The 27,093-nt window shown below is 38.4% G+C and overlaps 1 protein-coding gene across 1 annotated transcript in view; it reads right to left on the bottom strand.

The window, feature by feature from the left end:
* Positions 1-23,567, bottom strand: part of LOC150088463 (serine/threonine-protein kinase Genghis Khan-like) — a 905,682-nt gene extending 882,115 nt beyond the window's left edge. Inside the window, exon 1 of the mRNA XM_090370169.1 lies at positions 23,283-23,567. Within this exon, the coding sequence (XP_090226295.1) occupies positions 23,283-23,469 (187 nt within the window). The 5' untranslated portion in view covers positions 23,470-23,567. The remainder of the gene's footprint in view (positions 1-23,282) is intronic.
* Between the last annotated feature and the right edge of the window lie 3,526 nt (positions 23,568-27,093).

Raw genomic sequence — 27,093 nt, 5'->3', positions numbered from 1 at the left:
GGATGGATGCATAACCTAGACTGTTCAGAGATGCGTCTAGACGTACCAGAGGTCCAAACATGTGCCAGTTGAACATGCCCCAGACCATTACCGACCATCCACCTGCCTGAACAGTTCCTTGTTGACATAATGTGTGCATAGCTTCGTGCAGTTTACAGCATATAAGCACCCTCCCGTCTGATCGAAATAACTGGAAATGGGACTCATCGGAACAAGAGACCAGTCTCCAATCATTCAAGGTCCAGTGGTGATGTTCTTTCGCCGTTTTGCAGTTGGGGCGTACAGTCTTGTGCTGTGGTGTTAGCAATGGGACTCTGATGGGTTGGCGGCTGCCATAACCTATTGCAGCTAATAACCGCCTGCGTGGTGGAGATATTTCTGGCACCACCCTCGTTGAAGTTGGTGGTGATTTGTACCACTGTCACTCTCCAGTTGGCTGAAACAGATGTAGATGGCCACATTCATCCACCACATTTCTCCACCCACAGCGCTGTCCACGATGAGATGTTATTCGAGAAATGGTGTATTCCCGATATACTCTTGATACTGTAGAATGGGAATAGTGCAATTTCTATACTACCACCGCGACAGAGTGAACCATGTGTTGAGCATCCACTATCAACCCTCTTTCAAAGTCAGTTAACGCAAGACGTTTATCCATACTGACATCGAATTACCATCTACATGAATGCAGTGATGCAGTGTGCCTACATACCTGCCAAGTAGTGGGTTCGTCCACTAGCGAGAGGAGTGACAGTGTCTTGTTGCCCAGGAACCAGATATCCCATGAATTCTGTCCTTTCAGTGTGTGTGTGTGTGTGTTTAACCCCAGGGGCTCACATCTGTTGAGTATGGGCTTGGCACACTCCTGAACTGGATATCATCATTCTTCTCTTTCTTGGTGATTCCCTTCTGCTTTTCTTTCTCTCTCAGGGTAACTCAGAAATTTTCTTTTGGCTAGTGCAGCATAAGCCTCAGGCTTCCTTGTACCATATGGCTAATAATAATATATGCAAACGTGCCTAAAAAAATGCCAATATGGTTTCGTTTGATATACAAAATACTGTTCAAAGTTATGAATTCTGATCAGCCAACACAAGCTCAACAACTGTTCAATTCCACATGCTATGACTAACCACATTATTAAAAAGAATAAAAATTAATGTGAATTGAGAAAAATAAGGCAAAAATAATGAACCTAATGAAAGAATTCTGTTTCTGGGTTTGTTTGTTTTGTTATTGTTATTTTGGTTTTTAGGAGCATTAGCAACTAAAGCCATATTGCTCCGGGGATATGCGGTGGTCATTACCTGACCTTTCCGCATTCTCCGTATTTGGTGGTCACGGGCTCGAACCCCGGTCTAATCAAGAAGCGTGTGCTATGCACTGCTGCTCCTGCCCACCTGGCTACGGAGGCGCCCTGTTTCTGGGTTCCTCATATTTATTCTATACCTTCTAACTGCCAAACAGATAGATATATATATTTATATTATACTATATAATCCTTTAAAAATTAATGTGCTGCATTTTATAAACATCTTAGCAAAAATGCAGATGACCATAAAATTTAATTTAATAAAATGCTACGCTTAGGTAGGTCAAACTATCACAGGATAGTTTCACCCACCTAAGCACAGGATAATGCTTTCATTATTAGAGGTTCTATACTTCAAAATCTAGAAAATAATCTAAAAATTTAAAAAATAAATAAAAATGAAATGAAACAATTTATGCTTGAAAGCATTTGATTTTTGATCATGGGAAACAATATTCAATCACTGAAGGCAATGTGACACTTTGAAACTGCCACAACAGCTGTTTCAAGGCTTCTGGCTTCTCATAAACTGGCAGGTGGTCTTTTCAGCAGACATATTTTGAACTGTGAATGTATTTTGTTAAAGAGAAGAGCCAAGCAATGTATGTAACTAAAACTTTCCTTCAAACAGCAACCATTACATGTACCTTTAACCTATAAAACTGTGCTGATTTTGTCTTTTACAGTACAATACGATTGGACATCCTGGTGGTGGTGTCTTAGATTTTTAAATGTATAGTGAATTCACCTGTTTAAGTGATGCTATACAATATAAAGAGATATTAGCAACTTAAGCAGAACTGTGAATAACAGTATTGTCTCTAAGTTTAACAGATTTCACGCATCCCACAGCAGCTTTCATTCATTCAATAAACAATAGTTGCAGAGAATAAAATAAAAATTAGGACAAGAGAAGAAAATGTGTAAAATACTAAAAGTCCCTCAGAGTTCAGCAGTAGGCCCTATTATAGAACAGCCTCTGGTATCTATAAAATTTAACTTTTTGCCCCGAATATTATGTTTATGTGAGTACTTTATGTTGTTATTCTCCTGCCCAATGCAGATGCAAGTCACACTTTTTATAATTAGCAATACTAAGTAAGAAATATTACCTAAACAGAACTTGTACATCATGCTCTTTCCTTTTTTAGGAAATGATGAGTGGAGGAGTCTCCTACAGGTTAGATAGCTCTTGCCACTTCATTAACAATGATTAAAAACACTTCACACATTAATTAAAGATGTCCTCCAAGTTCCTAATGTGCATGAGAGCTGTTCAATAAAGAATGATCATTATTTTTTTTTCCCCGACATACTTTTATTAATCATCCATATTTTGATGGTCCTTTTCAAAGTAGTCCCCATGTCCCCATTTGATGAAATGTGCTTACTGTAATATTTCTGCCATGCTTCAAAAACATGGTGGAAGCCATTTTATGATAAGCATTTGAGAATTGCCTCCAATGTCATTACAAAGCAATTATATGGCAGTCACAGCATGAATCTGTTAGGGATTGATCTTGTCTGACAATCTGATCGGATATTATAATGCAGTAACAAAGGAACGGGATGCAAAAAAATAATTTTGATATCATATTATTGGATTTCAAGAAAGCTTCTGATACTCTTGTATAAAATACTGCTGTACAAATTGGAGCAGCTTGGCATTAAAGTCAAGTTACTGCTCAGGATAAAGGGATGTTGTTGTTGTTTGGTGTTTTAGGAGCATTAGCAACTAAGGCCATATTGCTCCGAGGATATGTGGTGGTCATTCCCTGACCTTTCCGCATCCTCCGTAATTGGTGGTCATGGGCTCAAACTCCGATCTAATCAAGACCGTGTGCTACGCACTGCTGCTCCTGACCACCTGGCTATGGAGACACTGGATAAAGGGATGGTTGAGTGGAAGAACACAGAGTGGTTATTAATGGACATTGCTCATCGTGGACTAATGTTATTAGTGAAGTCTCCCCAGGGTTAAGTGTTAGGCCCACTGTTGTTTTCTGTATTTATTAATGATACTGATGAAGGTATGTCAAGCTTAATGTCTAACTTTGCAGATGATACTAAGGTTGGCAGAATGCTGCAACAAGATCTAAACAAATTAGGCCAATGAGCTGAGAATGGCTGCTGATGTTTAACACTGATAAATGTAAGGTACTGCATGTGGGTAGCAGTAATTCCAGATTAGCATACCATCTATGTGGTACTACACTCAGGGTAGTGGAAAATGAAAAGGACCTGGGGTAATTGTGCAGTCAGATATAAAGTTCTTTAAGCAATGCAGACAAGGTGCCAGGATAGTTCATGGAGTTTTATCTGTGATATACAGGAATTTTGCTACAAGGGACAAGGAAGTGATTATCCCACTGTATAAGACTATGGTTAGGCTACACCTTGAATACTGCATAAAGACATTGGGGAATCATTTTAGGAAGGATGTAGATCTGCTGGAATGGGTGCAGAGAATGGCACCCATTCTCTGCACCCATTTATGAAGGGAATGAAAGAATGGTGTTACCAAGATAGGCTTCAATTCTGCAAATTGCAGCATCTTGAGACTAGGTACCTGCAAAGTGATCTGAATGAGGTTTTTAAGGCTTTGCATGGATTGAGCAAGCAATGATGATGGTATTCTTCCCCCTGCTCAGACTACACAATGAGGGTGCATAAATTCAAACTGAGGAAGGATGGTTGCAGGATAAATGTGAGGAGGTCTGCCTTCAGCCAGTGAATGGCTGACTGTTGGAATAAACTTTCATCTGGTGTTGTGGAGGTGGACAGTTTGAATAAATAAAAGGAAGAACTGAACAAATTATTGGAAGGGGTGGACAAGTGATGTGGGAATATTTTTTTTTTTTTTTTGGCTGATGCTTTATAAGCTTACTTCTTTGTCTAGCTGAAGGAGAATATGATTCAACAAGGATTTGCCACCCAAAATCTACCATATAGACTAATCATAGCCCACATAGAAGAGGAATGGGGACTGACTAACCACAATGAAGTTGTTGTTGTTATTTGGTTTTTAGGAGCATTAGCAACTAAGGCCATATTGCTCAGGGGATATGCGGTGGTCATTCCCTGACCTTTCCGCATCCTCCGTATTTGGTGGTCACGGGCTCGAACCCTGGTCTAATCAAGAAGCGTGTGCTACGCACTGCCGCTCCTGCCCACCTGGCTATGGAGGCGCCTCCACAATGAAGTAGAGAAGGCAATAGGAAATTACAGCACCAACCTACCAAGCCATAAGAAAGATAGACAAACAGCACACAACACTCAACCTCAACAAGGGGACCCCACACTAACGAAGGCAGAAGAACCAAAGCTAGCAAGATGGGTAAAGAAGACATTCCAGGGCAAACATTTTCAAAGCTTGGCTAATGAACGGAAGGCTCTTCCCTGAGACCAAAGGATTCACACTCGCCATTCAATCAATACCAAGGGCACCTCCGTAGCCAGGTGGGTAGGAGCAGCAGTGTGTAGCACACGCTTCTTGATTAGACCGGCGTTCGAGCACGTGCCCACCAAATACAGAGGATGCGGAAAGGTCAGGGAATGACCACCACATATCCCCGAAGCAATATGGCCTTAGTTGCTAATGCTCCTAAAAACCAAATAACAAACAAACAAACAATCAATAGCAAGAACTACAGGAAATACATTGCAAAGGACCCTGGTGTAACAGATGCCACTTGGCCCCAGAAACAATCCAGCACATCATCACAGAATGCAGTGTAATCACCCAGATGGAGTACATGCACAGACACAGCCAGGATAATACATCAGAAGCTAGCACAAAAATAACAGCTGATCAAAGAAAGTTTACTGTATTATAAGCATCAGCCGCAGGCCATAACAGAGGCCTCTACCCACAGACTATACTGATACCGTGCCAAAATAATGGACAAGACGATCCCGCACAACAGACCAGACATAACCCACACTGACAAGAAGGAAATGGCTACCTACCTAATTGACATAGAAGTGCTCAACACCAGCAACCCCCAGAAATCATGCAAAGAAAAGGTCAGGAAGTACACAGACCTAAGGCAGAAAGTTAAAGAAATGTGGCAAATGGAACACATAATAACCATCCCACTAACCATGTCAACCACCAGAATGGTGCCAAAGAGCCTAGCAGCAATTGATCTCACAGAAAACAATTACACAGAATTCCAGAAAGCCGTGATCCTGAACATCTGTAGGTTAGTAAGAGAGTTCCTTGGCAACAGTAACAATAGTAGCTAGACACAACCAAACACCTCATCATGCACTTCGTACCAGTACTCACAGCACAGAAAAAATCCCATAAAAGGAGAAAATTTTTTTTTAATAATAATAATAATAAATTTCTTCTGACAACTGGAAACGTTTTCCTCACAGCTCCTTCTTTAACTTCGTAAATAGCAGGATCCAAGGTCAGGGCTGTAGGATGGATGAGGACCATAACTGGCATTAATGCTGGCTGCCTACTCCAAGATAGTATGAGCAATGTAAGGTCTCACACTGTCATGATGCAGCATCCATCCATTTGCATGCAGTTGTGGTTATGTGCAACGAATGCGATCCCGCAAAATGTGCAGTACAGTTCTATAGTAAGGTCCCACAACAGTCATGAAAAGTGGCGCAACATTTTTCTGACATTCAAGAAATAGTAAACCATTTCTTGAATGTCAAAAGACGATGACAACCACCCCTCCTGCAGAGGCTACAACTTTTGCTTTTTTGGTGTTGGCAATGATGAAGACTTCCAAACAGAGCTTTGTTGCTTACTTTCTGGATTTAAATTTTGAAAGCATGTCTCATCTGCCATTATCACCTTGTGCAGAACCTCACCATCTTCCATAACCATCTGTTGTAGCTCCTGACGAACGGCCAAGCAAACTCACTGTTACTCATGTGTGAGTAGTCTTGGAACCCAGCATGCACAAACACGTGTCATATGCAAATGGTCATGGAGAATAGTGTATGCTTCCTATTTATATTCTCAACAGCTTTGCCAGTTGCCTTACTGTTATACAATAATATTCTCTCATGATTACAGAAGCAGTGTTTATGATTTGTATGGCGACAGCAGTGGTTGGAGTTCCAGGCGTGCCGATTTTTGTTATTGAATCATGTCCATCTTCAAAAATTTAAATTTCTGCAGCTCAGTTAGAAATAGCAAGCAGTAAGACAGATCATGAAAAATTATGATCATTCTTTATTGAACAGCTCTCATATTAGTTTTCCACCATAGCCTTGCTCAAATCTTATTTTACATACATATTTTTTGTTTTTTTGTGGTGCTGCCATCATTATCACTGGCAAGTATTGTAGGGACTGCTTATTGAAATTTTATGATATTAACCATAACTATTTCAAAAAAGTGTAAAAGTGATTTTAAAGATATATATTCTCTAAAACCCACTAATAAAATGAACCAGCTTGTTGCCAGTAATGCTACACTAATTATGTCAAAGGTCTTTTCACCCTTGCAGGATTGCATCTGATTCACCAAAAATCCTCAACCATTTTTTTTTTTTGTTGGGGTATTTTTTTCTGAACACCGACAACCACAAGTATTGCCACATCTCTGCCTGCATCAAATTCACGAGTGATACTTGTCATAACAGTTTATGAGGTAAGTTAAACAAGATTTTGCCCCTTCTAAAACCATCCTATGAGTATGATCCCTTGAGATAAACTATCCTCATCTAGATGACCCTGTACTGCATTCTTAATCACTGCTTCCACAATTTTCCCAACCACTGAAGTCAGAGACTGGTCTGTATTTTTCCACTTCAGTCTTTGAATTACCTTTATGAACTGCCAATACGTGGTGCTTCTCCAGTCCAAGGGAATGACTACTGAGTATAACGAATCCTTAAAAATTAACCTTATAGAGAGGGTTCAAAAAAAGGGCAACCAGATTAGCGATGAGGCTGAATTTGTTACACAAATAATTCTTTTGAAATAATTTTCAGCAGTATTCATTAGAATGAAATTTCAGTACAACAAAATAATTCAAAATTCATTGTGTGTGTGTGTGTGTGTGTGTGTGTGTGTGTGTGTGTGTGTGTGTGTGTGTGTGTGTGTGTGTGTGTGTGTGTGTGTGTGTGTGTGTGTGTGTGTGTGTGTGTGTGTGTGTACACGCATGCAAAGGTGAGCAGTAATTGGAGATACAGAATATTCATATATAGAAAAACTAACTAATTTGAGTTCTGCAAATTACAATATTTGGAAATATACATTATTTAGAACCATACATCAGCATGGAGACCTAGTTGAGGTACTTAAGACTTTAACAATGTTGAGTAAACTAAATGCTCATAGCATCTTTACTCTTTCTCAGGTGAGAAAGGAGCACAAGGAACCATAAATTTAAATTTAAAACAGATGATTGAGAAATAGATGTGCAGAAATTTTCCTCTAGCCAGATGGTGATTTATTATCAGAATAATGGTGAGGCGATTCATTATCAGATTAATATCACCCTGGAAGATTCCTCTTCTGATGGGTCTGGAAGTGACGTTCTTAACGGGCACCTCCATAGCCAGGTGGGAAGGAGCAGCAGTGCGTAGGCACATGCTTCTTGATTAGACCGGGATTCGAGCCAGTCACCACCAAATACGGAGGATGTGGAAAGGTCAGGGAACGACCACCGCATATTTCCGGAGCAATATGGCCTTAGTTGCTAATGCTCCTAAAAAAAAAAACAAATAATGATGTTCTTAACCTTGATAGTGGTCTTCCATTATGACATGGTTGCTTCTAGGAAGTGTGTCAGTGTTGGATTGTCTTTGCAAATCTTCAGTGTCTCTATCAGCAAACTATGGGGGATGGAGTCTAAGACATTGGTAGTTGATGTAGACTGAGTAAGGGTTATGGTGCATCTTGTAGGCTTATTCCATAACTGCAGCATCAAAGGTCAATTGCTCCTTGCATCGTCTGCTTACATCCCCTCTGCTGCTTGCCCATGTTGTTCTGGCTCTCCAAGTGGTCTGATATCTTCTTAGTTATGTATTTGGTCAGAACTTTTACACTGTTGGGAGACAGGTGATTGGTCTGTACACTGCTGGGTTTGTGGTGTCTTTGCCTTCAGGTAGGTGATTCCTTGAGTCAGAGATTCTGGAACTGTGTCAGGGTGTGTTATCTGAGTGAACTGCTCTACTGTGTGCAGCTGAACTTCTTGCACCAGTAGTTGTGGATGTTATCTATTCCTGGTGTTCGCCAGTTGTGAAACTTACTGATCAACTATTGTACATCTTCCTCCCAAATCTCCCAATCTATCATCTCTTGTACATTCATGGTTTTTCTTCCTTTCTAGATCTATCCAGGAGACATGGCCATTATGGCTAACTTCGCTGCTCCACAGGTTCCCCCCAGAACTTGAGTACTTTCTGGTTGGGGGTCCATTGCCTTTCTCTTCTCTTTCAGATTTTCCTGTAGTTGGCTCTGGTTTACATCAAATATCCCATCATCTGTTTCTCTCTGGGCACTCTCCCTGTAACAGCGAAGTCTCTTGCCAAGTGCCAGAAGTTTCTGCTTGAGGGTGTCAAGGTATTCTTCAATTCTCTGATTATAGGTCTAATGTTTGCTGTGGATGTTGTCTTCCTTGAGGATGCCCTTCACTTTTCTGATCAGCTTCTTACTTCTGTTACTATATTACTACTGGGTCAGTTGGCCCATCTTCACTCTTACGTCTTCTATCTTGTTCTGCAGCCTCCTTTCCCATGCTGGCGGTCTGTTGTCTTTGCATTATGTGCTATGTTGGTCTCTGGTTTCCCTCTGTTTATCCTGGTGGCTGCTACCGTGGCACAGTAAATGGCTGGGCAAATAGTGTCTAGTGTTGCTTTGTTGTTGTTGAGATAATCTGGTATTATTCATTTATTGAGGTTGTCTGTGACTTGCCACAGGATTCTGTTGGATGTCTGCATTGGTATGGTGTGGGTCTTTGTAGGGTCCATTTCCTCAAATTCTTCTAGGGCTTTCTTCCACTCTTCTTATATTCTGGATATTGCAATCTCATCTATTTCCACTTCAACTGCTCTGGTTTATAGTTCTTGTACTTGCTGTTCCTCCTGCAGTTCTGGTTCTGTTGTGTCCATATTCGTTGTTCTTTGTAATTGGTAGTTCACTTTCTGCTTAATTTTTTCCAAAATTGTAGTAGCTATCAGCTTCTTCTTGATATTGGTCCATCTCTGGTCTGCAATTCGCTGTTCAGTGACCTGAACAGTCAGGAATCATTACAACCACTTGGTGTATAGCTTCATTCTCTACATTTTCCCGTCTGTCTCTAGCTTTGTTATTTCATAGTATGCTCGCACAATGAACATATTCATTTCAATATTTCACTTCATGCATTGGCTTCTTCCCTCCTGGGTGGTCACTAGCACAGTTGCACAGGAAGCACTTCCAGTTGGTTGGGCTGGATGGAATTTAAATCAGCCCCTAAGGCCTAAACACGAAAAACTTATCCTGCACCACACTCTATGCACTATATTCAATATTTCTACTTCTCACCATCATCCAGCTATGGAAGTAGACCTGTTTAGCTTTGACATCCAATAGTGGGTAGTAGTTATCAGAGTGAAACCAGATGGCCCCACTCTCTGCCTCATCTGTCACTTCGACCCTGGCAGGAGGTAGGTCCAATGAAGAAATTTTTGTGATTTTTTTTTGACTTCCATAATTATTACATATTTTTTTTGTTTCTGTGGTGGAATTCAAACCCATGTCCATGACACCGGACCCAGGTAGGAGAATAATAATACTTATTATTATTAGAGGAACCTTTAACCATCGTATAGGTGTTCAGGATCATAGTTTTATGAAGTTCCTTATAGGTTTTATCTGGGAGGTCTGCTGCTGCTAGGTTCTTAGGTAGGCTCTTTAGCACCATGTTGATGGTTGACACAGTAATCAAGATGGTTGTTACTTGTTCCATATGCCACATCTCTTGGACTTCCCACCTAAGGTCTTTGTACTTCCAGATCTTTTCCTCATAGGTTGCTGGTGTTGGGCACCACTGTGTCAATTGGGTAGTTTGTCTTTTCCTTCTTGTCATGAGAGTTATATCCGGCCTGCTGTATAGGCTCATTATGTATGTATCCGCTCATTATGTATAGGTCATGTATCCGTTCCTATGCTGCAGTTCCAGTAAAGCTTGAAGGTGGTGTCTCTAGTACAGCCTGAGGTTCATACTTGTAATATGGTACAATTTCTTTAATAAACTGGTATTTGTTCACTAGCAATCTGTGAGTGTACTCCATCTGGGTGATAACCCTGCATCCAATGATGATGTGCTAGATTGTTTCTGGAGCAAGGTTGCATCAATGACATAGGTCATCTGTCACTCAGAAGACTTGGGTGATGTATTTTCTGTAGTTTCCTGTATTGATTATCTGGTTTTGAATGGCAAGCATGAATGCTTCAGTCTAAAGGAAGAGCATCTCACTGGTGAACCATACATTTGAACCTTATTATCTCTGTAATCATGATGGAAATATCATTGTAATCTCTGCCACAGAGTGCATTCTTTGTGATCTTTCTTTGTTTCTACTGTCTGAATGAGTAGGGTCCCATCATTGAGGTCTCCTTGTTATTATTATTAATATGACTTTTTCTCAATATGGAATTTTTTATACCCCATGATGGGTACTGGTACAAAGTGCATGGGGTGGTTGGTTGTGTCCAGTTATTATTATTACTATTGGTCAAGGAACTCCCTGATCATCCTACAGGTGTTCAGGATCGTGGCTTTCTGGAGTTCCATGTAACTGTTCTCTGTGAGGCCAATTGCTGCCAGGTTCCTAGAGGCTCTTTGGCACCATTCTGGTGGTTGACATGGTGAGTGGGATGGTTATTATGTGTTCAATTTGCCACATTTCTTTAACTTCCTGCCTTAGGTCTGTGTACTTCCTGATCTTTTCCTCGCATGTTTTCTGCAGGTTGCTGGTTTTAGGAACCACTATGAGTCAGGTAAGTAGTTAGCGATTTCCTTCTTGTTGAGGAAGGTTATGGCATGGTCACAGTATAGTTTAGGAGCTTAGGACCAGTAGAGGACCAGTATGGTCCCAGTTTAGTATCATGGTCCCAGTATAGTTTAGGTCTATATTACGGTCTGGAGATTGTACTTGTAATATGGTACAGTTTCTTTGATCAACTGGTAATAATGCTAGCTTCGGATATATTATCCCAGCAACCTGGGCATGTCTATGAGTGTAGTCTGGATGATCACCCTGAGATGTGAAGGATGGTTTCTGGTGCAAAGTGGCATCATTTGACTTGACCTATGTCACTCCAAGATCCTTGGTAATGTATTTCATGTAGTTCCTAGTATTGATTACCTGATCTTGAATTGTGAGCATGAATCCTTTGGTCTTGGGGAAGAGCCTTCCATTCTTTTGGCATGTGTTGGAAGCCATCTTTTCTATGTAGTCTTGATGGAAGTCATTGTAGTGTTGTCCGTGAAATGCCTTCTTTGCCCATCTTTCTGCATTTGTTTCTTCTGTGTGTGTCCATGGGTATCTCATTGTTCAAGTTCAGTGGTGCATGCTATTTGTCTATCTCCCTTATGGCTTGGTAGATTGCCACTATGTTATCCCTGGAAATAATCCCTCAGGTTCTTAATCACCTTCTAACTTCTGTTGTTCAATGAGGACTGTCAAACTCCTCTCTTCTTCTTTCAAGGCTGTGGTCAGTCTCTTGATGATCAACTTTGGTGGTGTTGCTGGCTCTTGGTCATTGTTATCCTGGTCAATCTCATAATCTCCTCCAGCTTGGCACTGGTCCAATATATGATCCCATAGGTGTATGTTAGTACTGTGCATGCCTCAGTATTTATTGCTCTGACCATGTTCCTGACATTCAATTTTAGTCTGATAAAATAAAATTTCATTTGATTTTAGCAGACTCCTCAGTCTCTGATGGTATTTCCCAGTCCATCGGCCATTATTCTCATTGTGTTCCAAGAATAATGGCCATCATCACCATATATTTGTAGGTTTCTGCCTCTGTCATGGCTTCAAATCTCTTCACCGTTCTTCAGCTAGTAGCTTCAACTGAATGGATTTCAGTGGTTCAATTCATGGATCTTGCATATTCTAGACAAAACCGCATCCTGGTGTCGGTGTTGAACTCTTCAGTGCTCCAGAGCAGCTGTTGGAGTTTTGATTCTTAGTTGTCACACAGAGTTTGATGTCATCCATGTATATCAGATGAGAGAGGGTGTATGGGTTCTTCCTCCCTTTTAGGGCATATCCACACTTGCTGTTGTTAAGCATGACATACAATGAATTGAGTGCTATACAGAATCACAGTAGGATCAGGCATCTTCCTGGAAGATTCCTCTTCTGATGGCAATTGGTGTGGTTGTGATGTTCTCAACCTTGATGGTGGTCCTCATTTTCACCATGGTTTCTTCTAGGACACGCATCAGTGCTGGGTTGACTTTGTAGATCTTCAGTGCCTCTATCAGCCAGCTATGGGGCACAGAGTTGGAGGTCTTACGGTGGTCGATGCAGTCCATGTACAAGTTGCAGTGCTTCTTGTAGGCTTGCTCCATAACGGCTCTGTCAGTAATCAACTGATCCTTGCATTCTTTAAAAATCTGCTTACCTCCCTTCTGCTTCTCAGCCATGATGTCCTTGGCTCTCCAAGTGGCCTGTATCATCTTTATCATGCAGCTTGTCAGGATCTTATAGATTATTGGGAGACAGATACTCGGTCTGTACTTCACCAGGGTTGTGGTGTCTTTGTAATTAGCCTTCAGATAAGTGATTCCTTGAGTCAGAGAATGTGGGATTGTCAGGTTGCCTTATATGGATGAACTACTCTGTTATGTGCCTGCATGCACAGGCACATGAACCTCTTGTACCAGTAGTTGTGGATGTTATCCACCTCTGGTGTTCGAAAGTTGTGAGACTTCTTGATTGACTGTTGTATTTCTTATCCTTGAATTTCCTATTCTGTCATCTCTTGTATATCCTTGGATTTCTCTCATCTAGGTCTATCTGATTGAGGTGTATAAGGGCTTGAATGGTTTGAGCAAGCTCAACGTTGATGGGATTCTTCCTCTTGCCGAGATTGGGCACCTGAGGGGACATAAATCCAAACTGAGGAAAGACAGTTGTAGAATAGATGTGCGGAAATTTGCCTTAAGCCAGTGGGTGGTTGATTGCTGGAACAAACTTCCATCTGCCGTTGTAGAAGTTGACAGCTAAATAAATTCAAGGCAGAACGAGACAAACATTTGGAGTGAATCAATGGGTGAAATGGGAAGGGGTTTTTTTTTTTTTTTTTTGGCCGATGCTATATATAAGCTTGCTTTCTTGCATCATATGCCTCTACTAATGCTAATGCTATCCAGGGGGAACAGCCATTAAGGCTAACTTCTCTGCTTTAGAGAATGTCCCAGAACTCCTTGAACACCTTCTGGTCAAGGCCTCCATTGCCTTCCTTCTCCTGTCTGATTTTTCTGTAGAAAGCTGTCTGGTTTTCATTATATATCCAGTTGTCTGGTTTCCTCTGGGCATTCTCCCTGTATCAGAAAAGTCTCTTGCTCAGTTCCAGGAGTTTCTGCTTGAAGATGTCAAGGTATCCTTTGATCCTCTGATTACAGATCTCATGTTTACTGTGGATATTGTCTTTCTTGAGGACAGTCTTCACTTTTCTGATCAGCTTCTTATGTCTGTTCTGGGTCAGCTGGCCTATCCACTCATAGCTCTTCTATCTTCTGCTGTAGCCTACTTTCCCAGTCTTGTGGCTCCTTGTCTTTGTGTTTTGTTTTCTGTTGGTCTCTAGTTTCTTTTCTGTTCAACCTGGTGAATTTGATTAAAGACAAAATGTATTGTCAATGGTAAAGGGAAAGGCTTTTGCTTTCATAAGAGTGACCACAGTTTTTAAATTCTATGCAGTGGAACCAACTGATGATGTTACCAACAGCAAATTCTAAATGGGAAACATCCAGGGAAGTAAATGTAGAAGCTACTTGCTTTTTTTTTATACCAATGAAGTAATACTGTTCAAGCTTAGACCTAAATGTGTGTCAGTTAAACTGTTGAGATGCGGCAGAGGAAAAGAGTGCACAGGATGCATATAAATTATCAAGTGATACAAAAGCCTATGGTATATATAAATTAGTCTTTAATCAAGTCAAAAAGGAGATTAGGCAAGCTAATCCAGATTATGAGAAGTCTCTGGAAAAGAATGCAAAGAAAAGCAGCAAAGACTTCTATGCTTATATTAACAGTAGATTAACTGTTTATAAATGGTTAAATGCTGATGACCCTCCTCAGGTGACTGACAAATAAGTATTTTCCATCTACATTCACATATGAGGAATCCTTTAAGGGAAGGGGAGCCCAGAAGCTTATTAAACTCTAACACGGAGCTAAATTACTTTGTGATAACTAAAAGGAAAGTGGAAGAGAAATTGTTGAAGCCAAACATAAAAAAAAAGGTACCTAGGGTGGATTAAATCTGTACAATTATATTAAGGGAGGCAGCAAAGGAGAAGCAAACCCTAAACCATAATTATAGCATCCTTGGATTCAGGGGAGGTCCCTATGGACTGGAGATTTGCAAATGTATCCCCAATTCATAAATGGGGATCAAAAGGTGACATGAGTAATTATAGACCTGTTAGCTTAACATCTGTCCCAGGGAAAATAATGGAGTCACTGGTTAAAGAAGTAATGCAGGACCACTGGACACGAATGCAATTATACTTCAATCACAGCATGGATTTGTCTTGTCTAAGCAATCTGATAGGTTACTATGATGCAGTGACCAAGGAACTGAATGCAAAAAATTTTTAATATCATATACTTGGATTTCAAGGAGGCTTTTGATACTGTAGCATATAAAAGACTGCTGTATTAACTAGAGAAAAGTGGCATTAAGGGTAAGTTACTGCTATGGATAAAGGGATAGTTAAACGGAAGAAGACAGAGTGATTATCAATATGGGCACTGCTCTTCATGGACTAATGTTATTCATGGAGGCCCCTAGGATTTGGTGCTGGGCACATTGTTATTTTCAATATTTATTAATGATACTGATGAAGGTATATCAAGCTTAATGTCTAAGTTTACAAAGGCATGTGCCTGATATATATGTCATTACTGTCGTTAACCATCCTGCCAACCTTTGTATCAAAGGTTGGCAGGGGCCTAACTACAGCAATGACAGTATGCTACTGCAACAAGATCTTGAAAATTTAGGTCAATGAGCTGAGAAATGGTAACTGAAATTTAGCACTGACAAATGAAAGATAATGCACATGGCTAGCAGTAATACCAGAGTGACTTATCAACTGTGTGGTACTAGCATCAGGCTAGTGGAAAATGAACAAGATTTAGGGGTAATCGTGCAGTCAGATATGAAATTATGGTGTTTTCTCAATGATATGCAGCAACTTTGCCAGCATGGATTTGAATGTGATGAACCGCTGTTACAATGCCATGGTTAGGCCACATTTTGAGTACTGTATACAAGTTTTGAGGCCTCACTTTAGGAAGGAAGTAGATCTGCTGGAACAGGAGTGCAACCAGATTGGTGAAGAGTACTCTTACCCAGAAAGGCTCCATTTCTCCAAATTACATTTCTCCAGCATCTGGAGACTAGGCACTTGCAGAGAGATCTGATTGAGGTATTAAGGCTTTGAATGACATTCTTCCTCTTGCTGAGACTGCATACATAAGGAGGCATAAATTTAAATTGAGGAAGGGTAGTTTCAATATAGATGTGAAGAGGTTTGTCTTCAGCCAACAGGCGACTGTTGTAACAGGCTTTCATCTGTTATTGTTGAAGTGGATGGTTTGAATGAATTCTAGGAAGAACTAGACAAATTCTTGGAGGGTATGGATTGGTGAAGTGTGTGGGGGTTTTTTTTTTTTTTTTTTTTGTTATGCTATATAAGTTTGATTTTTTGTATCATTTGCCAGTATTACTGCTACTAAATACATACATTAGCTCTTTCTAATTATTATTAAAACAGTAAGACACGGGTGGACAGTGCAATGTTGATTCTGTTTGGTGTGACAAACACTGGGAAAGGGAAAATGAGAGCAGGAGTATGTTATAGGCCTAATGACCCTGATGAGGACAATGAACAGTTGTGCAGAGAAATATACAATGGGCCAGTAAATCAGAATATCTTGTAATGGAGGATTTTGACTTTCCAGATATTGACTGGAACTTGTGGGTTGGTCACTCGCAAGCTAGAAAGATTTGTGGATTTATTGGACGATTGTTTTCTGCAGCAACATGTTCGAGGGGTAAACCAAAGAGAGTAATACACTTGATCTGATTATCAGCAGTGATTATTCATGCTTCATGCATTAAGAATTTGCAGATAAAGGAACCACTAGGTGACAGTGATCACAGTGTACTAATGTGGGATTTACTTAAAGATGTAACTACCATCAAGGGTAAAGGGAAGAGTTTTTGTAAAGGTGACTACAGTGGTCTCAGAAAGTTTTTAAATTCTATACAGTGGGATTAACTGATGATGTTACCAATGGTGAATTCTAAATGGGAAGACTTCAGGGACTTGAAGGCTACTAAGCTTTTCATACCAACTAAGAAATACTGTTCAAGGTTCAAGCCTAAATGGATGTCGGATGAATTAATGATACTGGTGGCAGAAAAGGAAAATGCATGGGATGCATATAAATTATCAGGCGACACAGAAGCTTACAGCAGATATAAACTATTTTTTTTTTTTTTTTTTTGATTTGGTAGTTGTTGGCGCATCGGCTTCTGTGGCCATATTGCACCTCCCAAGGTTTTTGCAGTACTTTGATCCAAGCCCGAGGCGGGAATCGAACCCACGACCTTTGAGATATAAACTAGTCTGTAATCAAGTCACAAAGGAGGTTAGGCAGGTGAAGGCAGATTATGAGAAATCCTTAGCAAAGGACACAAAAGAAAAATAGCAAAGAGTTCTTTACTCATGTAAACTCTAAAAGGGGATAAATCAGATTGGTCCACTTAACATAGATGGTTCAACTATTGATGATCCTGCTCAAGTATTTTGCATCTACATTCACATATGGGGAGTTATTCACGGAGGGAAATGCCAGAAGTTTATCAAACTCTAACAGGGAGATAAGAATTTTATAATAACTGAGAGCAAAGTGGAGGAGAAATTGTTGAATTTAAATATAAAAAAGGCATTTGGAACAGATGGAATCTATCCAGTTATAATGAAAGAAAGCAGCAAGGGAAGTAAGCAAACCATTGGCCATAATTATGAGAGCATCTTTAGAGTCAGGGGAGGTCCCCATGGACTGGAGATGTGCAAATGTATCCCCCAATTCACAAAGGGGGTTCAAAGGGTGACACAAACAATTATAGACCTGTTAGTTTAACTTCTGTTGTGGGGAAAATAATGGATTCACTGCTTAAAGAGGTGATACAGGATCACCTAGACAAGACAGTAGTAATAGCTCAGACACAGCATGGGTTTGTTAAGGGTAACTCTGGTCTGACCAATTGTATTGGATACTATGATGTGGTCACAAAGGAACTGGAGGCAAAAAATAATTTTGATATGATATACTTGGATTTCGGGAAAGCTTTTGATAATGTTGAATATAGAAGACTGCTGTACAAACTGGAGCAGTATGGCATTAAGGGCAAGTTACTGCAAATGGATAAAGGGATAGTTGAGTGGGAGATGGCAGAGAGCGATAATAAATGGACACTGCTCTATGTGGACTAATGTTATTAGGGGAGTCCCCCAGGGGTTCGGTGCTGGGCCCATTGTTGTTTATGTATTTTTCATTGATATCAAGGAAGGTATATCAGGCTTAATGTCCAAGTTTGCAGATGATACAAAGGTTGGCAGGATTGTTAATGACAATAAAGACAGTATGCTACTACAATAGGATCTAGAAATGTTATGTAGATGGGCTGAGAAGTGGCAACTGAAGTTTAATATTGACAAATGCAAAGTACTCCATATGGGTAGCAATAACCCAAGAGAAACATACCAAATGTGTGGTACTACATTCAGGGAGGTGGAGAATGAAAAAGACCTGGGGATAATTGTGCAGTCGGATATGAAGTTTTCTGAGCAGTGCAGATGGGCTGCCAGAGCAGGACATGAAGTTTTGTCAGTGATATATAGGAATTTTGCTAGCAGAGACAAGGAGGTGATTATCCCTTTGTATAAGGCAATGGTCAGACCATACCTTGAGTACTGTATATAGGTCTGGAGGCCTCATTTTAGGAAGTATGTAGAGTTGCTAGAATGAGTACAGAGAAGGGCAACAAGATTGGGCAACAAAGAAAGGCTTAAGTTCTGCAAGTTGCAGCATTTGGAGACTAGGCACCTGTGAGGTGATCAGATCGAAGAGTATAAGGCCTTGAATGGTTTTAGCAGGCTCAGATGAAGATCTGATCGAGGTGTATAAGGCCTTGAATAGTTTGAGCAGGCTCAGATTAAGTTCCTGAGGGGGCATAGGTTCGAATTAAGGAAAGACAGTTGTAGAATAAATGTGCTGAAGTTTGGCTTTAGCCAGCAGGTAGTTGATTGCTGGAACAGACTTCCATTTATTGTTGTGGAAGTTGATAGCTTAAATAAATTTAAGGCTGAACTAGACAAACATTTGGAGTGACCAGATGGGCAAAATGGGAAGGGTTTTTTTTTTTTTTTTGACTGATGCTGTATAAGCTTGCTTTCTTACATCATATGCCTCAACTAATGCTAATGATTTTATCACACTTTTTTATTAGCGTGTTTATTTTTTATATAATGATGGGATCAAGCATAATCTCCACACAAGCAGTACATTATTACTACCTTAGCTAACTTCCTAGTTTAATAGGCTGCTAATATGAACAGATGAAAATGACTCAATGCATAGCAAAATATGACTGGTCAAAAATGATAGTTAAATCTCAGCATAATTAGAGTATCAAATATATGTAATTGGAGGAATTTCTTCTCCCCGGCTCCATACACTGCACTGATAGCTATCCTGATTTGCTGCTCTTGGTGTCTTTCAGACATTTCCACTTGTTCAACTGATCAATGCCAATCGGAACAAGTTTATCAAAGGTAAACACTATGGAAAGAAAATCCTGGAATTCTAGCAGCTTTGTTCATTTTCTATGCAACAAAACAACTAAAATCTTAGCACTGTGAGAAATTTCAGTGCAGCTATACCTATAAGTTTTGCATTCTAAAGTTATTTGCCTGTTTCTTAAGGTCAAAATGGAATTTCCCACTAAAAAAACTTATTACCTCCAGCCTTTCCATTCAGTAGGGAACACATGTGACATTTTCCCAAACAAATAAATGAACTGCCACTTTTATTACTAATCATTATAAACTAAATAAAATTCACTAAAATACCCTGTTCTTGTCTTGCCAGAATATTTCACCATTAAAAGAGAAAAATACGCTGACAGAAATTATGTGCCACATTAATATCTGTTCTTGCTATTCTCTTAGTATCCTGTGATGCTATATCTATCGTCTGCAATGTGGGTAATATGATGAGACAGAGAGAAATTCACATCTTGGTTACTTCTTCAGGTGCTTTTCCAAGTTAAAAATGGTGGTTTACAGATGTGGAATAATTGCACATTATATTAATCATTCATACCAATAATCAATGTGAATTTTGTGGTGAGTAGAATTAAAAGTTGAAACAACAAACAGGAACTATTTGTTGCAAATTCCTAATACACAATATTGATGAGGGTATATTAAAGGGCTGCATAATTATATGTAATTACTATTGAACCTGCAAGCTCTGTTCTGTAATTTTCAAATTTTGTCTTATGATGTCTTATAAAATCTGTTTTGCAACATAATTATTTTTTCAAAAAAAAAAAAAAAAAAAACAAACATATCTCCTGTTGCCAGCTAACCTGACCTACAGACCAAAATTCAACTGAGAATTGAGCATTTCTGGGTTGCTTTAATTAGATGAAATGAGGCATGCTAACTGCCACCCAGAACTCTCAATGCACTAAGTAGAAATACTCTCTATGCATCTGTAGAAGAGATTTTTTTACCAGAAGGCCTTATAAACAAACAGTATGATGGCTCATTGAGAGAGTTGCTTTTTGTCAAAGGTGATCGTGCTGTCTATTAAATACTTGAATTATACAGCACTGGATCCTCAAGTTTTAGGTAACTACAATCCCATGATTATTATTCATGAAAATACAAACAATTTTTTTTCAAGCTCAACATAATTAACTCTGCACACTTCATATAGGTTTGGAGGAAAATAAAATTAAACATTCATTTAAATAACAAAGAATCAAATATCTCTTTTAATAAAAACAGAAAAAAAAAAAAAATTTCCAAAACAGGAAAATTTAGTATACTTTATTCCAGTGAAAAATTGCAAAAATGTGAAAACTAGAAAATTGTGAATACTGTATTATATATTGTTACTAATAATCCAATATACATACATTTGGAAAGATGGTGGGGGGGGGGAAGGTTTCAATGCCTTAAATAAGTTACAAAAACTGAATTTAAACAAGAGTACAGCATAATAAATGAAATCATAACTTGACTGATTGATTATAGAATAGAAACAACTGCAAGAGACTCAATGCACTAAGTAGAAATACTCTCTGATAAAATTCAATTAAAGGCATATATAAGCCATTTGATACACTAGTACACCACAGTTCATGGTATTAAATAAAGGAAAGGATTCATTTATTAATATTTATGATGAATTTTGCTGAATAAATTCAACTTTTCTTTAATAATAAATTCAACTTTTCTTTTCTTGATGGAATACTAAAACATGGTACCTTCAATCTGTATATAAATGAAATAATACTGTGTAGTAGACAAAAGGTTCTTACCAGTAAAATATAATAATGAATTGCTATTATAGCCGGTGTTCATTAATAATGCAATTCACACATATAGTCACAAAAAAATTCTCCATCACATTGAATGATGCTTCCCTGCATTACACATACATTACAAATGTGTTGTGCAGGGAAGCAGTCTTTATATATTGTATAACTGCCACATGCAAATTATTGAATTAAAGCTTATGTTATACAGTTTAATTAATATAAACAGTAGCCTGCATATATCAGAAAACACAGAGCAAGAATTGCCTTACAATTTAAACATCCCATATGAGAAATCTGACAATTAACTCCTCCATCCATGCATCATCATCAGCCATTTTCAATCCACTGCAGGATGAAGGCCTCTCCAGCAACTTTCCAGTTCCTTCTGTTTTGAGCACTGGCCATCCATTTACTACTCAAAAACTCATGAATTTCATCTATCCATCTCCGCCTTTGTCTTCCAGGTTTTCTTCTTCCATCCATGCATATAAACAGATTATATTATTTATTCCATCCATGCATATAAACAGAAAATTTATTAAAGAACACACACAAAAACATTATCACCTTCAGGAAGTAGTGCATATACGTTTGTACAATATACAGGATTACTACATCCAACAATTAGTGTGATAAAAGGTGAAATGTTGCAACCAAGGTTAAATTACTGTTAAGTATATGGAATATTCTATTAAAATTTAAACATATATTGGTGTTCTTAAAGTTTCTCTTGATTTAATCAGCATAATTACAGAACACTTCTTTACCAAAATATCCATTTTAACTCTCCAATCTTATATTTTAGTGTATTTAGGGCAAAACTGGACAAGTAGGAAACTAAAATCATTTTTGCCTAGTGGCTTCATAACATGTTAAAAATATCAATGATCTTCATAACAAAACTGAAAATAAAGCAGGCTAAGCAGACTCTTGTTTTTCAAATTACAAATGAGGATCCTTTTTCCCCTCACACACACTTCTGAGAATAGGTACTGAATTATATTGCACCTGAAATATTTTCTCCTTTATCCTACAACCATTAGCAGTTAGTTGCTTTATTAAATTTTAATATTATGAATTAGTTGCTTTATTAAATATTAATATTATTATGAATTAGTTGCTTTATTAAGTATTAATATTATTATGAATTATTATACTATTATAAAAAGCCAGACATCTCTGCATATCCATTACCAATGTAATTTATAATTTAATAACAAAACTTGAGATTATCTGGAGTCAAAGAAATGTACCATTACATAGCTAAACTATCTGATCAGCCATTCCTTCTATCCTTGTAAGACAGAATTACTAATTTGGAATTTTCTACCCTCACTATATGAGTCACAGTAATTACCTGCGAGAATGGCTTGTTGACAAGGTATCCAGACTGTTTTTCTAAGAGGGGAAGTAATATAATGATGCTGATATACTGTATTTGAGAGAGGATAATTGAAATATGATAAAACAGTATTTGTCCCAATTTACGGACCCTTTGGGAGGGGGGGGGTAGATAAGATCGCTCTCTACTGGATCCGCCGCTGCTAGGGTTAGGTAAAACTTAAAATGGGAATTACTTTGCTAATATCTAAATTTTATCATTTAAATATATTAACTTGATATCTCTAAATGATTAAAAATACAGAGCATTTCATACGTTAGTGTTTAATAATCCATACATACTGGTATTAGTTAAAATTTGGCGCTTGAAACCATCACCATGTACCACCTATAGTCTCTTCATTTTCAAGCACTGCAATGCGTTGTTTACTCTATCTCAATTTGGATCCATACCTCAGTAATATTAATACGGCACTGATTTTCTTTGGTTTTTAATTATTTATTTAAAAACAAATGATGATTTATGCTAATGAATTAATTTGTGAATTCTTCAATGGCCACATATTTTTGACAAATCTTGTATATAAAACAAATATTAATCCTAAATATTATAAAATTAAAAATATACAGCGTAGGCGCTTAAAAATTTCTGCAATTCAATTAAATAAGGAAACTTTATAATTACAGTGAGCATTGGGCGCGCGTGCACACAAAAAGCTTCATCCAATGCGGGTTTTCCTATAAATTCATTTTTATATAAATACACTATTATATAGAAAAATAGTATAACGCTTACCATACTCTATGAAGTTTATAACGGTTTTCTCTCTTCTCAATGTAGAGTTGCAGCATTCATCATAAAGCACCAATAACACATCCAATAGAGCATCAATGCTAAAGCTTTTCCCATTTGTAACAATGGGCCCACCTAAGAACATTTGCTCTAGCTCTCGAACACGCTCCTCTGGTGACAAACTCGACATGGCCCTTCTTTCCACAACAAAATACACCAGTTAAACAACAAAGACTATATAATTAAATGGACGACAACCTTGATTGTAACACTAGGCCTCGTTAGGCCTACCCCCAATATAAATCTTTAAGAGTTCCATCGTAAAAATTACTGTGAGCAAATTTTAGCTGGAATGATTTAAGAATGAGAAATTCAAGAGTTTTGGATCCCACAAACTCATTTTCTTGTATTTCCTCACGCAGCGTCTCACACGAGCGTGCACTTGACTGTCACCTGAAATATTTCGCCTACTGCGAGCCGGTATGACAGCGCTAACCACCGCGACGCCAAACTTCTGCTACTAAAAAAAGAATGCTAAAGAATCGAAAGACTACAAAATCAGGAACTTCCATTAAAAATTAATTCATTTCCTTTATATAAAACTTCACCATTCAGAAATTTTCGGAATTACTACTGTAATGCACATACGTTCGTTACGTTAGCAGCTGAGAATACAAAATCGCCTCGAAAACGGATGCATTCAGCTACCGGTAACAGTAAAAAGTAACGATCGGAAAGGCTTGTGTCGTTGTAACGTTACGTCTGCACGAGACTCGGAAGAGGAATGTTAAAAGCAAGGCTTAGCGATTTCGAGAACTAACATATTTAACTAACTTCTCCATTTAGATTAGGACATTCCGAAAACTACTGGAAAGAAACAATATTCCATTTGCTGCAGCTGTACAACCCATAGCAGCAGAGAAGATCCGTTGTCCAAGCTCCAATGCACTATAATTAGTTCAGTCACAGGAGGTCACACGTCCCTCCACCAATCATGGCGGACACCACCGCATTGTGGGGTGTTTGTTTACGTTACTGTCGCTTGGTGCCGCAAGCAAGCAGATGCCCTACGGTTACTAAATACAGTTTTCAATGTATAGCTTTATTGAAACGCAAAAGATATTTTATATGAAATAGTTACTTTTTCTTAATTTAAAATTTTGCTATACAAGAATGATTACGAACAACATGATTTCTTCAGTTAAAAGCCTATGCTGATAATTGAATAGGCAGAAATAAATAAAGGCAAGTAAATGTCATTCATAACTGGGTAATGAATGAAATTTCTTTACTAGCAATAAAATAGTACACCCGGTTGGGGGAGGGACGGAGGGAAAGAGATACCTGAGCCGATTATTCCACATGGTTATTCCAAATACATGTCTTGCATGTTATGCTTCTGCATTATCTATAACTATAATAATTTTCCTGTGGCGTTTATTTCCCCTCTCCAAAAGGTCGATCTCCCTTGATTTTCTGAGCTGTTGGTAACAGCATAGGTGAAATCACCACACCACACCACATCCGCCCACCAAAATACCAAATTAAATATTCTGATTCTTATATTAAATATTTTATTCAATATAAGAATCTTATATTAAATATTTTATTTACCACTTTTAATACATATATCCATATAATAGATGCACTGAAAATGCAAAGAAACAATTAATTCCGGAAATAACAAATAACCCCACGGGCTCACATCTGGTGAGTATGGGCTTGGCACACCCAGGGTCCTGAGCTGGATATCATCATTCTTCTCTCTTTTGGTGATTCTCTCAGGGTACTAAATTTTTTTTTTTTTTTTTTTTTTGGCTGGTGCAGCATAAGCCTCAGGCTTCCTTGCACCATATGGCTAATAATAATAATAATAATAATGATGAGCTGCTGAAGCAGCTCATGTTATTTCCGGAACTTAGTAGAGCACTTAGAATTGGAAGTAGGAGAAATACAGCTGTTACATTTTTGAATATATTTAAAACTATATTATTACATATAATTCAAAACCCACGAATTATCAAAAATTACGCCATAATATTATAATTATAAAAGCGCTTTTCGCCTCCCCACCCCCTCACCTACGCTGTGACTAACGTGGCTGCATAATACTCTAAATCACATCTCTGCTTTTAAATAAATATCTGTGCTGATGCTGTATGCTATCATTTTCAAATAATAATAATATATATATATTTTTTTTTTAACCAAGAAGGACACTCACAATTGAAAAGGAAAAGAGTAATCCAGCCTGAACAATGTGGTCGGACTGAAACCAGAAAATACAAAAATTAATAAAAAAAAAAAAAAAGGGTGAAGGGAGGAACTCTCTCTTTCTCTTTCTGACACACTTCTTCAAGGTCCATCGTCCAGATTCAAACGAAAATAGTTACTTTCATTATTTTATTTTATTATTTTTTTTTTTGCCTGACAGCGTCCATGAGGTAATGTTAAAAATTTTTAATATGATAAATGATTCGTTTGGAAAGGTATTCATTGTAAACGCGGGGCAGGAGATCTACAAGACAACTATTACACGCTTTGATATTATCGTTCGTATACATACACACGGTGAGTCTGAAAAGTAATTAGATTAGGCGCGTTTTATGCACCAAAGCAAAAGCAACTAAGGCTTTGGAGTTAGTATTAGTAAATTCGATCGGTTTAAGGCGTTTCCGGGAGAAACTATACAGCCCTCGCCTGGGACCGACTAACTCATCTATGTTGTGGGCGCCTCCGTAGCCAGATTGGCAGGAGCGCCAGTGCGTAGCACACGCTTCTTGATTAGACCGGGGTTCGAGCCCGTGACCACCAAATACGGAGGATGCCGAAAGGTCAAGGAATGACCACCGCATATCCCCGGAGCAATATGGCCTTAGTTGCTAATGCTCCTTAAAACCAAATAACAAACAAACATCTACGTTGTTAGAAAAAGCAAAAAAAAAAAAATCACAAAAATTCGCCTAATGTGTAGCACAGTTGGTATAATCACCGTCCTCCTTACACCGGGTGGAAAAGACCTGAGTTCGAATCTCGTCAATGATACAAGGAATGGTTATGGGTATTTTTCAAAATTGTGGCTGAGTTAGTCCTCTTGAGGCGTAGATAGCGCGGGTTTTCTCGCGGAAAATCGGGTTTTTTCTTCCAGCAAACCGACTTCACAACACATGCAATATACCGCGCAATATAGCATTAAAGTTAAAACCCTACAACAACAACATAAAAATTCATTACATCACTGGATGGGATTCGAACTCAGCCTCTATCACTCAGTGTATGAAGACGAAAATTGTAACCAATGTGCTATGACGATTTTTTAACATTCATAAAAAATGCAACTAGATGCTCACACATTGATACACCTCTTTCGAAGCATTGATACACCTCTTTCGAATGCATTTCCCATTGTAATTACATTTGTAAAACTTTTACAAATGAATCACAATGAAGCAACGTTATAATACTAAACTTTGTGTTAGGCGTGGAAAAGGTGCCAACGAGACTGCAGATGTTAAACATTTTTAATATAATAAATAAAAATGTTTATGTTAAGTACAGAACTGGCCTTGGGCCGATTCAGTCAACTGAACCTAATCAGGCCCCGTTTTATTATTATTATTATTATTATTATTATTATTATTATTATTATTATTTTAAGACTGTTATTTGGCATTGAGTTTGAGGACCTTTTGCGAAATAATCCTACGTTCTAGTTCTAGTTGTTCTAGTTGTTCTATGCGTACCATTGAATGTGTAGAGGCCAAATTCAGACACAAATTCCTTTATTATTTAACAAAATAATAAAGGAATTTGC

The sequence above is a fragment of the Mastigoproctus giganteus genome, chromosome 3 (assembly GCF_048544385.1).
Source record: "Mastigoproctus giganteus isolate SK-2022 chromosome 3, ASM4854438v1, whole genome shotgun sequence".
In the NCBI taxonomy this organism is placed as follows: Eukaryota; Metazoa; Arthropoda; class Arachnida; order Uropygi; family Thelyphonidae; genus Mastigoproctus; species Mastigoproctus giganteus.
The sequence above is the reverse complement of the archived record's forward strand: the minus strand, read 5'-3'. Positions and strand labels throughout refer to the sequence as shown.